The 12,667-nt window shown below is 41.1% G+C and overlaps 1 protein-coding gene across 2 annotated transcripts in view; it reads left to right on the forward strand.

Annotated features, from left to right (window-relative positions):
* cers2b (ceramide synthase 2b) overlaps positions 1–11,441 on the forward strand; it is a 15,307-nt gene extending 3,866 nt beyond the window's left edge. Inside the window, exons 1-11 of one of the 2 annotated variants that reach the window (XM_025061806.1) lie at positions 1,949–2,282; positions 3,867–4,040; positions 5,317–5,434; positions 5,524–5,642; positions 7,171–7,228; positions 7,505–7,555; positions 8,437–8,529; positions 9,672–9,800; positions 10,464–10,570; positions 10,670–10,823; positions 11,167–11,441. In XM_025061806.1, the coding sequence (XP_024917574.1) occupies positions 2,218–2,282; positions 3,867–4,040; positions 5,317–5,434; positions 5,524–5,642; positions 7,171–7,228; positions 7,505–7,555; positions 8,437–8,529; positions 9,672–9,800; positions 10,464–10,570; positions 10,670–10,823; positions 11,167–11,325 (1,227 nt within the window). In that variant the 5' untranslated portion in view covers positions 1,949–2,217 and the 3' untranslated portion in view covers positions 11,326–11,441. Of the gene's footprint in view, positions 1–1,948; positions 2,283–3,866; positions 4,041–5,316; positions 5,435–5,523; positions 5,643–7,170; positions 7,229–7,504; positions 7,556–8,436; positions 8,530–9,671; positions 9,801–10,463; positions 10,571–10,669; positions 10,824–11,166 lie in introns of those variants that run through there. The other variant, XM_008323201.3, reaches the window with a different exon arrangement.
* Positions 11,442–12,667: the final 1,226 nt, after the last annotated feature.

Consider the following 12,667-nt stretch of genomic DNA (forward strand, 5'->3'; position numbering starts at 1 on the left):
CTTAGAAGCTCAGTTTTTTTTGTTTTTTTAAATGTTTTTGCCTGATGTCCAGGCTTCCTGACACAGACCCAGGCCCAGAGCTTCAGAAAACGTGCGGTTGCAACAGGAAACAGGGAACTATGACTAACAGGACACGGTGCGGAGGACAGCTGACATATTCATCTGTCTTCACCAGTCACGTGCATCAAGTTTTTCCCTTGAGGTCGGATTAAAACGAGCTCCGATGGTAGTTTTAGAAACAGTTAGCGGATGTTGCTAAGGAGTGGAGATTTAGTGGACACGTGTCTTCAATCATTCTTTATTTTTATTTCACTTCTTTGGTCCATGTGAACTAAAACTGTCGCTGCACTTTTCCTTCACCTGGTTACGTTTTGGTGCTTCCTTATCCACCATTCGTGCGCCAGGACTGGGATTTGAACCAGCGATGTTAAAGTCTATTATATTTTCATCCATCTTTTAACTCTAAATTTAGTCAAGTGTGGCATTTTAGCGTCAGTGCCTTGAACCAATCCCTTGCAGTTATCACCTGGGAGGCGGGGCTAAACTCTGGTTAGTCCATCATGAAGCCACATACAGAGACAAACAACCATTTAGATTAGATTATTATTTAACCTATGGGCAACGAGTATATAGGCCCACCCACACTGAAAGTTGATCTGTCTATTTTGTACAATCAGCCAATCAGGACACAGATGAAAAGACCCTCACGTGGACATCTTTTCTTTTCTTTTTTTTACTGTGATCAGATTAGATTAACTGTGTGACACTACATTGGGGGAGGGGAGGGGGATCGAACCTGTTACCAGTGATTTCCTTGCTGTAAGGCACGTGTGTAAACCACTTCTTCCACCATATAGAAAAAATCCAGAGGGCGCTGTGTTGACCAGGACTGGTCTGCATACCAGAGGTTGATTGTATCAATCTGTAATTGCTTTGAGAAAAGGTTTGGAAACGTCGGGTGTCGTCTTCTCTGTGATAATGGTTATCGGATGTGCACACGGTGTCACATTTATACACGCTCGTTACCAATTGCAGGGTGTAATTACCGTAATTAATATAATGATCGTACAGTACACGCCTCTCATTGAGGAGCTCCACAGTTTCTGCTCCCGGAAAATCCCCGAGTCAACAGAGGCAACTTTGATCAGCAGCAGCTCATGGTTTTGTCGAGCCCGATAACCGGGATTCCACTGGAGCCGTGAAAGGACTTTCTCTGTGACGGGACCCGGCTGAGGTAACGGCAGATGGTAGGCTCGGTGAAGCCGGATCACGAAGACATATCCTGGGTACGTGGAGCTTATTTCTCCGCACAGGCCACGCACTCCCCGGTCAGACCGAGGACTGGCTGTGGTTGTGGCGGAGAGCCGTCAGAGATGCAGCCTGCAGCCACCGGCAGCAGTCGACTGTCGTAAATGTGTAGTAGAATGATGCTGTAGCGAGAGTGACGTCAGAGCATCTCAGCGTGACGTTTTTGATGATTGGTATTTTCGTCTCGGTTCGGTTCGTCTGCGCTGCTGGACCTGATGGCGATGCTAAATGTTAGCATATAGCTAGCACGAACCACAAAACCGCCGCGTCCTTGTAATGATAACAATCAGATAAAACCGCATCAAGTTCCTGTTGATCTAACCCCGTAAATGTAAGTAAGAGTAGAGTTAGGGCCAAGGAGATCCACGAGAGCCGGTGCTGCTGGGGGTTATGTGGAGGGTTCGATTCCCCCGCTACCTACAGTAGTTCATCAAAACAAAGAAGAAAAGCTTAGATGAAAACGAAAAAGATAAACAGCATGTTGTTACAGATGTTATCAGTTTTCCTCGAGATAAATAAATAAAGCTTTCACATTATTAGGCAACAGTTTTTATTATTATTATTATTATTATTAGTGGATTTAAATAAATCAGACATTTTACCAAAATAAAAAAAATACAGATATGCAGACAGTGTTTACTGTGACGTCGAACCATGTATTTATTATATCAAGATATAATATGATATTTAAGGAATATTTAAGCAATACTTTAGGTGTTTTTAAAAATATATATATTTTTAGATGAAGCCTGAACAGTCGGACCTAGAAGTTTGGTAGTTTTTGGTGCTGGTTTGAATCCCCCGCCCGCCATGGTTTTGGTGATGGGTCAAATGCAATATCATGTACTATGACAATAAAGTATCTTTTCTACTTCTTTGGAGTATTCAGAAAAAAAAACCTGGAAGAGCATGCTGGGAATCAAACGGTTGACCTCACATCATTTGTCCACGTGTGCCTTCATCAGCACTTTGTTGTGAGTGTTAACCATCACTTTTGTTTTTTTAAGATGCCAAACTTTGTTTCTTAGAACAATGGTTCACAATGTAAGGTTTGCGTAACACATGTTGGTACACGTTCTCCACCTAGTGGTGCGCAGGGGAATCTGATTCCCATTTGGACATGGGGTTGAGTCACTTAGTGGTTAAATATAGCTTTTATATGTTGCTGCTGTGGGTGTGTATTTGTGTAGGTGCAGCGTTGACTTAAATTACCACTGGGTGGGGCTATTAAATAGTAAGGTGTGTGTTGGTCTGGTGAATATGTTTATAGACGTATAAGGAATAAATGATCTTCTCTGTATACTGTACTTGGCTGAACGCAGTAGACCGCGCTGCTGTATTGTAGTATTGATTATACTGTACATGAAGTACATGGATTTTTAATTGAAGAATTTTACAGTCAGATTAATAAATAGCACTTAAACGTTTTCAAACAATTAAAGCCAATTGTATTCAAAGACATTGAAGAGTGTGGGTGTATTGATATATTGACAGTCAGTTCTTCATCACAGTGATCAATAGTTATAATGATGTTTAAGCTGTGGATGTGGAGAACCGGCAGGGACTGGCTGTGGACGTGAAGCACTTACATGGTTTTGGCATTTACAGCTGCAGCGAGCAGGAGGTGGGGGGGCGGAGAGAGGGAGGGAGGGTCTGCAGAATGTGCTTGGGGACTACAGAGTATGTACGTGCACCCCCCACAGCTCTGGACATATGGATGAATCATGACTCACGTGGTTCAGATGGTCCCAGATCAGCTCTCCTCTCAGACACTCCCTGACTCCAGGCCCGGACCAGTCCAACAGCTGCAGTTATCATTTATTTATACACGTCTCAGCGATGATGATGATAAGAACCAGCTGGACTTTGACTCAGTCAAAGTTGACTGTCTAGTACTTATGATACTTGAATCAGAAATGAAGTTTTTCCCTCATTCAAATAAATTAGAAATTTAAATTCAAAATCATAACATCAAGAAAAAGAATCTTGGCCATGTCTTAAAAAATAAATAAAAAATGGAATTAGAGGAGTAAAATTGTGAGTTACCCACAATGCATTTGTTACCCACAATGCATTTGTTGCACACAAAGTATTTGCCAATTGCAATCAACCGATCAATACACATTAATACAGACCATAAGTCAACCATACACCTGAAGGCCTGGTGGGCCACATAAGAAGATTTGATGGGCCGGGTTTGGTCCACGGGCCTTCAGTTTGACACGTGCATTTCAAAGAATCTTTGTGCTGAACTTTTTATTTCAAGTTTGGATAATCAGAAATCTCTCTGCAGTATGTTTTACTTTGAAATGTGTTGTACTTTATACACTCGGAAATACCTATAGTAATACCAGTATTGTATTGTGGTATTTTTATATTTGGTATTAAGAAGTAGCTCTGTTGTACTTTCTACTTGAGTGCTAAGAAGTACCATGTACTTAATATTACTATCTCTGCTGCTGTTCTTTACTTCACAAAGGTGTAATATTAGCCGTGTGCTAACTGCTGCTAACCCATGCTAACTGCTGCTAACCGGCGCTGGTGTGTTTTGTTGGCAGGATGCTGACACAGCTCAGTGAGTGGTTCTGGCAGGAGCAGCTGTGGTTCCCTGAGGGTCTGGGCTGGGCCGACCTGGAGGACCGGGATGGACGGGTGTACGCCAAAGCCAGCGATTTGTGGGTGGCGTTACCGATTGCCATCTTGTTCCTCATCATCCGTCAGATCTTCGAGAGGTCAGTGATGTTTTTACGTTCACCCTGTGGACGGCCCGGAGTGTCTACAGACACAACACAGCTCATACTGTATCTACTGACATGTCTGTGGTGAAGAGCTGCATGAGAACAACCCCTCCATCATCACCCCCCCCTGTTTTCCTTTCTTTTCATCCCTCTCTCCCCCAGTCTGCTGCTCAAACCAGCAGTGACAGAATTGAACCATTGAACCCTTCAGTTCTGGCAGTTTGAGATCGTTGTTTGCCGTAGCGACGGCGCTAATGTCAACAACAGCTGTGCAGCAGCTCAACAGTCATTATTAAGTTGGTCACATAACGATTAAAAACACTTTCATTTCCTCTTTGTTTTATTTTTTTTCTTCAGCAAACTTTTCTGAACAGAGTACAGATACCGCGTTTCCCGTAAGCAGTAACAATCTCATGGAATAAAGATCATCACAAGCTCAGAGTTTTTTAACTGCTAACTGTTTCTTGTAAATTGATGAAGTCGGCAAACTGGAAAATTCAGTCCCACAATCAGCTGCACTTCTGTGAACATCAGTCTGTCTGAACGATTCATGTCATTAATTATCATTACTGTTGATATTAATATTACCGCTACTGCTAGTACTACTACCGCTACTGCTAGTACTACTGCTGCTGCTGATACTAGTACTCATGGGTCTCTGAGCATCACAATCATAAACTGGAAATATTCAAAGCAGTGAGAGACAAAACACTAAATGACAGTACTGTTCCCTATAGGTGTATGTATGTAATGTATATATATGTGTGTGTATGTATACATATATATATAAACATATGTGTGTGGTTATATATTGTGTATACTGTATATGTATAAATATGTTTATATATTGTGTATATATGCATATATACATATATATGCATGTGCAAATATATATACAGTATATTTTTTAAATCTGGTTTAGTGTATTCGTAAATATAATGTATTTGTTTCCCCATATATTTTACATATTCTTCACTGGTAAATTCTGTCACTATATATGTATATATGAAACGGCATAAATATATATATATATATATTTATATATGTTGTTAGTGTATATTTACAGTATAAATATATAGAGTTATATTGTTATATAATGTTTCTCTTATATATATGTAAATATGTGTCTGTGTATATATATATATAATAATTTACATTTTGTATGTTTAGCTAAAGCAGTAACGTTTCTCCAGATGGTTTTGTTCCTACTTGTTTCCAGGTTGATTTATTGGTCCAGTCGTGTCTGACCGTGGTTTGTTTTCACCCGCAGGACGGTGGCTACACCTCTGGCCTCACTACTGGGGGTGAAGGAGACGGTACGACTCAAAGCCCCTCACAACCCAACACTGGAGTCCTACTACTGTAAAACCACCAAGAACCCCACACAGGTGTGTGTGTGTGTTCAAATCAGCCCCCGTCACGTGTTCAAAAAAACTTCAAACCTGAACCTGTTTCTTCTTCTTTTTTTGTACCTCAGACTTCCATACTGAGTCTCAGCAAGCAGACGGGCTGCTCTGAGCGACAGGTGCAGCGCTGGTTCAGACGACGGAGGAACCAGGACAGACCAAGTTTGCTCAAAAAATTTCGAGAAGCCAGGTAAACAGAGTCCCTGTGTCTTTGTGGAGTGGTGCGGAGGTTTCCCCTCAGTATGAGGACGTGTCTGACAGCAGACCAGGTCCTCTATGTTATATTTATATCATGGACTCATTAGGAGGCCGCTCTGCTGCTGCTGCTGCGTCTGTAGTCTCTGCTCCATTATACATGGACCAGCAGAGACAAAACCACAACCTCAGGACAGGTGGGGTGTGTAATCATCATCACAGTCTTGGTCCAATCAGGACAGTCCACCATGGTCAACTGTGGTGTCAGGCCCCGCCGTGTCAGAAGGCCCCGCCCTAGAGGACGAGAGAATTCTAATTGGCTGTGGTTTAGAAGTAGTATTTCAAATCCATTCGTTGAACTGACGCTGAACTGTGGGAAATTTGTTTCCATGAAATGAGTTCAGACCAACACTGTCAACACTGATTCAGGAACAGTTCAAACTGCAACGGACGTTAAATGTTCTGACATGGAAGTAGAACCCCCCACCCCACCACCCCCGAAAAAAAAAAAACATATACATGTATGTATGTGTGTATATATTTGTTTATGTTGGTATATGTATGTGTATATATTTATAATTGCGTGCGTACATACTTGTGTATGTGTATATGTATATGCATGTATTCTGTACAGTGTATGTGCATATACTATATATATGTGTATTTGTGTGTGTGTATACATGTGTATAGGTATATGTATATGTTTGTGTATATATATTTCTTTGTATATATAGATACTGTATATAAATATTTGTGTACACATATATATACAGTGTATATGTGTATATGTACTGTATATGTGCATATACTATATATTTATACACTATATATACATATATACTGTATATAAATACAATATATATATATACATACAGTGTGTATATATAGAACGTTTGTACGTATATATATATTACGATATATATATATACACGTACAACCATATGTACTGAGATCAACAGTATGATCCAACTCTACAGTATAACACACGAGGCTGAGTGTATGCAGGGCAGTGTTCATGTCTCTTCCTCTCTGGTCATCGTGTCCATGACGAGACATTTCTCCTCTGAATCAGTCTATTGTTTGTCTCCCCGCCCGTGTCTTTTCTTTCATGGGTTTTTTTTTCTTGTACATTCTGACTGTTTTTTTCTTTTCTTTTTTTTTCTTCTTCCCTGTTTCTTTTCCTGCTGCCTGTACGTCTAATTTTAGACGAAAGAGCGGAAAATACACGTGACTGTTGTTGTATCAGGTGAAAGTGAGAAAGCAGTGAGAGTGTTGTCTCTCTCTCTCCCTCTCTCTCTCTCTCTCCCTCTCTCTCCCCCTCTCTGTGTGTGTCCTAGTTTGACATTCCCAGCGTAGTCCACCACCCTGGTCTTCATCTGTCCACTCAGCCTCTGTCTCTGTCTGTCCAGTGTCCATTCTTCTGTGTGACTCATTAATCTGGTTGAACTGATGTGTGTGTTTTGTTTTTCCCTCCTGGACTGAATACACAGTGTGTTTCTGTATATGTGTATGTTCTCTTGCAGTTGGAGATTTACCTTTTACCTTCTTGCTTTCATTGCTGGCCTGGCCGCCCTCATTGATGTGAGTACCAGAGCTGGAACATTGTCTTCACCTCCTCCTCCTCCTCCTCCTCTTCCTCTTCCTCCTTCTCATGTCATGCCTTCATATTTGTGTGACTGTCTGTGGCCTCTCATGAACTGGCACAGTGTCCATGAGAATGTGCCGTCTGCTGCGTGAACCTCACCTTCCACACTGTCAGCAGTGACTCACTGTCATGCTGAGCCGGCTAATGCTCTTTAAATACACACATTGTTGTTCCGTATCGCTCTCAGCCTCACTCCCCCTCTGTGCTTTCAGAAACCCTGGCTGTACGACCTGAAGGAGATGTGGCAGGGCTTCCCTGTGCTGGTACGTCTCCGAGATGAACGTGTTACACACTATCAGTGCATCAGAACCGATTCAGGTCCCTGCTGACGCAGCACAAATGAAGCTGTAACTTACATGGTCCAGCAGTTCCATCTGATATCTATTCACATATATAATGATTAAATACAAATACATACACGTACATATATATATATATGAATGTGTCCTCGACATCTGTGTTGTTGAGTTCCGTTCCCACGGTGGGACATAACTCAGTAATTGCTATAAGTCATAACTCACATACTGCACATAAGGATCCGTGTCGCTCACCGACGCTAACACAGTGGTAACATCATAATCTGGGACATAAACACAACAGACAAGTCTGACATACACCTGCGAGTCACAATGAAAGCCAAAAACACAAGACAATACACATATATATATATATCAACACACATTGATACATATACATGTATTAGTGCATATATATTTATATAAATATATGTACTGTATTTTTTAACTATATTTCGCATTTTTTTCATCCTTTGGCTAGGTATGCGACATATATTAAAATATAAGTTTTATTATTTTTTTACTCTGCAGCCGCTAGAGGGCACTCTAGGCTTTTGTACCAGTGTCTGCTACTCCTGTACCACTGAAAATTTACATGTTCGATATTTTTACACTGACAGCCACTAGAGGGCACTGGTGCTACTCATACTCCGGAGCGACTTATAGTCATGATACATACAGTATATTTCACCTGATATGTGAAAGATTGACAATAGCAGAAGTATGGGACCGTATTTGTGTTGTGGCCCACGAAGAATAACTAATAATAAAGCTGCGTCATGTTCATGGTTATTGTTATTCGTATGACTCACATATATCACTGTGTATATTTTTCTTCCTCTCTGCAGACTCTGCTGCCGTCACAGTACTGGTACTACATGATAGAGCTGGGGTTCTACAGCTCTCTGCTCTTCAGCGTGGCCTCGGACGTGAAGCGTAAAGTGAGTCAACCTCCACACTGTGATGATGTCACACTCACCTTTGACACCTGCGTCTGCTGTTCACTCAGGTCATTTGACATTTGGCAGCGGCCGCGGTTGAACATTAGACCTGTGTTACACATGGTTTAGATGTGTGTGAACATTTGGACTTTACTCCGGCACAGCCAACTGAGCGCCGCCAGGACGTTGTCGCCAAAACAACACTAGCTGATCCTGGAGCAACACAACACAATACATTAACACAGTCACCAAATAAATCACTTCTGCTCCGACAAATGTATTAGATTCTAATTTTAGCCTCATTACAAATGACTCACGTAGGTATCTTCGTTAAGCCTGTTAAAATTAATGATTTTGTGTCCTCAAATTTGAATAAAATATCAATATTTGGCACCAAACACAACAGCCTATGAAAATCTTAGCTACAAAAAAAATTGAGAGAAAATTCACACTGAATATGAAGCAACAGAGACATTTTTACAGAGAAGAAGTGACGGTCGATCAAAGGTCAAGAGATTTAAACCGCACCGTGTTTTGTACAAGAGATTAGTCAATAAATACCATCATTAATGGGAGAAGTTGAAGAGCCTGACGGCCTGGTGGTGGAAGCTCTTAGTCAGCCTGTTTTTTTTTCTTTTCTGGACTCCACACTCATCAGGTGTGATGTGGGAAATTGTCCAATTTCAATGAATTGATCTGAAAACTATTACTTATTTATCGCATTTAATTTGTTTTCATTTGTCCTCGGGGCAGTGACAAGCAGAGCAGTTATATACTCCTTCACTAGGTGGCAGCAGTTAAAACTTAAAAGAAGAGAGAGACTCAGAGCTGTTGAAGAAGCCTTTTCCTGTGTCTTTTTTCAATTCCTGTGAGCATAACAGCTTTGTGTGCAACTAAACGGGCCCAGATTTTTCAAAGATAAAATATGTGCCACAGCTCAAAAAAAATTTTGGAAACACTGACTGGAGTGCTATCTGCTGGAGGGGGCGATGTTGTAACCTTTAAAGACATTTTTATTAGGGCGACAGGGGGCGCCAAAGCCATAATCTTACCAAGGAAAATCCCCTGACACATGTAAGCAGCGTCACGCTCTGGGCTCTGACCAATAACCATGTCTGTCTCCACCATGTTCTGTTGTCAAGGACTTCAAGGAGCAGATCGTCCACCACGTGGCCACCATCCTCCTCATCAGCTTCTCCTGGTGTGTGAACTACATCCGTGCTGGAACTCTCATCATGCTCGTGCACGACTCCTCCGATTACTTTCTGGAGGTAAGTCCTGGTTCAAGTGTGACGTTTTATAACCAAGAACCTCCAACATTAGGCAGACGGCCGTGTTACACAACCAGAAACATCAGGATCATCGAGGGGAAGGGGTTGTTGTTACAGCTGCTCCAGCGTTTTAAGATAAACAACATGTATATTCTGTGATAAATATGTAAAAAGTAAATAAATAAAACAACCATATATAAATATATAAATATATATAATGTTTATTTATGTTTAATAAAATCCTCCATGGAGTGAAATACCTGCATCAGGCTGAAATACTGCACATATTTGAGTATTATATACCAGAACATGACACAGCAAATCAGGGATTGTAAAAATATTGACTGAATATTACACAGATTGAGCAGATTACACAGATTAAATGGGATTATTGCACTGCCAGGGTCATTTATCCTCAAATGTATTTGAGCATAATGAATTATTAATGAAACATAATACTGTTTAGATACTGTATTGGTGTTTGGTGCTTTACTTCAGTACTTCAGTCAGGCGTATAATTTAGGGTGGCAGTGCACTGCCATCTAGTGGTGGAAACAACAAATAGGTTGCCTTGGTTTAATGGAGAACGAACGAGCCACTGAATTATTATCCGTTACTGGAACAGACTCGTTCTTATAACCACGTTGTTCTTCTGACCTACAGTCTGCAAAGATGTTCAACTATGCTGGGTGGCGTAACGCCTGTAACTACATCTTCATCGTATTTGCTGCAGTCTTCATCGTCACTCGTCTCTTCATCTTTCCATTCCGGTATAGACATATCACTTTTGATTTAAATTAAATTAAATCTGATTTTTTTTTTTTTTTTTTTGGACAGGCGTCCTAATCAGTACTGTTCCTCTGTTGCAGTATCATCTACTGCACCTGGGTGTATCCAGTCACCGTCTACAGGCCCTTTTTTGGCTACTACTTCTTCAACGGACTCCTGATGACGCTGCAGTGTCTGCACATCTTCTGGGCGGTCCTCATCCTGCGTATAGCAATCCGCTTCCTCACCAACAATGTAGGCAAACGTACAATTATCATTGGTTGTTGACATTGTGATGTTTCAAACATTGACATTGACATTGTGATGCTGCATTCAAAGATGTGGAAAAAAACACAATAATAATTGAAACAAGGAAAATAAAAACACATCAGTTAAAAAGAAAGAAAAACACAATCAATTTACAGGCAGCGTGTGAACAACAGTGTCGTCGGATCCTCCCACAGAACAGGTTCTGTGACGCTGGTCGGCCTACTTTTAGCTTTCTGCAGTGATTGTTGTCCTGCTGCTACAGTCAAAGACAAACTCTCCTGTGAGATTTAACGGTCCTTCAAACTCACTCTCCTCTTCTTCTCTGCAGGAAAAGGTGGACGACGAGAGGAGCGACAAGGATGAAACGGATGAATCAGAAGACGAGGAGGAGGAAGAGAAGAAGAAGATGGACGGTAAAGTGGTGAAAAATGGACCGTTGCTGAACGGTTACGCGGTCCACAACAACAACCACAGGAAGACAGAATGAACACGTCCGTAACGAAGGACAGTGACAAGGACTCCCAACAGTATCCTGCTGTTTGGGGAGCGGAGGGGACAGACGGGTGATCGGGAGGTACGGAGGGGGAAAGTCATTCCCAACAACAACAAAAAATCACAACACCAGGTATCCTGAGAAAACTAGACACTAACATCTTTGCAGGACACAAACACCACACTAACAGCCGTCAGTCGGAGCTTTCAGACGTGGAGAGAGCGTCCAGATCCAGTGAATGTGTTATAAAAAACACCAGGAGGGTTTGTTTTTTTTCTGTGCTTTTTGTCCTTAGAAAATAACCTAATCATGACTGTGCAGGATATCAGCTCCATAAGGGAGAAAACGGAGAGGACCAAAGTGTGGAGAGAACACGTGTGGAGGTGATGCTGCTTCTACTTTAGCTTTCTTGTTCTAACTGTGCCTTAGATCCAGCTAATTGATGTCCAAAAAAAATCATTTTTGTAGCTTTTACGCTTTAAAAATCGTGTCGCTTTATTTCTTTGTTTTTTTCCGTTTTGTTTTATAAAAAAAACAAACAAACCGTGAAAGTGAGAATTTGTGAACGTGAAAACACCAGGGCATTCGTCGTCCTGCTGTTGTCTATGCAAGAATGCGTATGTTCAGCTGTTGCAGTGTCTTTGCACAAACATACAGTGTCTCTTAAACCGTGTCATGTACAGTGTAATATATATTAATATACAGGAGGCTGTAGTATTTGCCATTTTCAAGGCGATCTGCCTTTTAAGGTATAAAATATCCATGTGTTTTTAGTATTTTAAATTCACAGCTACAAAGAAAAAAAAATTACTTTCTGTTTTGATTGTAGTTTTTGGATCCTTCAAGCTTTAAAAGTGATGTAAGACTCGGTGAGGTTGTCAATCTTAACTGGTTTCGCTGCCACTTCGACTCAGACTCGGGTGCTCGGCACATTGGCACTGCGACGATAAGCTCAGCGTCCGTATGGTTTTTAATGAAGTTGAATGGACTATCCCTCACTGCTGCGGATGAATCAGGTTGTGGCTCAACGTGATGAAAGCACCAGTGAGAAGTCGGTCCATCGAATATTTGCCAAGAAGAATTTCTCTGTTAAATAAAGGAGCTTTATTCAAGTGAAATAGCCAGCACCGGTTGTTCCAGCTCCACATTTCTTTTTCTGTTTTTTTTTTTTTTTTAATTTTTTCAATTCACTGCCTAACAGCCTGGGTTTTCTGATTTAACCCCAGCAGATGTTCTACTCTTGTTCCAAGTGGATTAATTTAAGTATGATTATCTTTATAAAACGGGTTTACAGGTGTTTCCTTTTTTTTCTGTTTTGTGGTAGAATTTTAAATTT

Source organism: Cynoglossus semilaevis, chromosome 13, assembly GCF_000523025.1.
Source record: "Cynoglossus semilaevis isolate Cse_v1.0 chromosome 13, Cse_v1.0, whole genome shotgun sequence".
NCBI lineage: Eukaryota > Metazoa > Chordata > Actinopteri > Pleuronectiformes > Cynoglossidae > Cynoglossus > Cynoglossus semilaevis.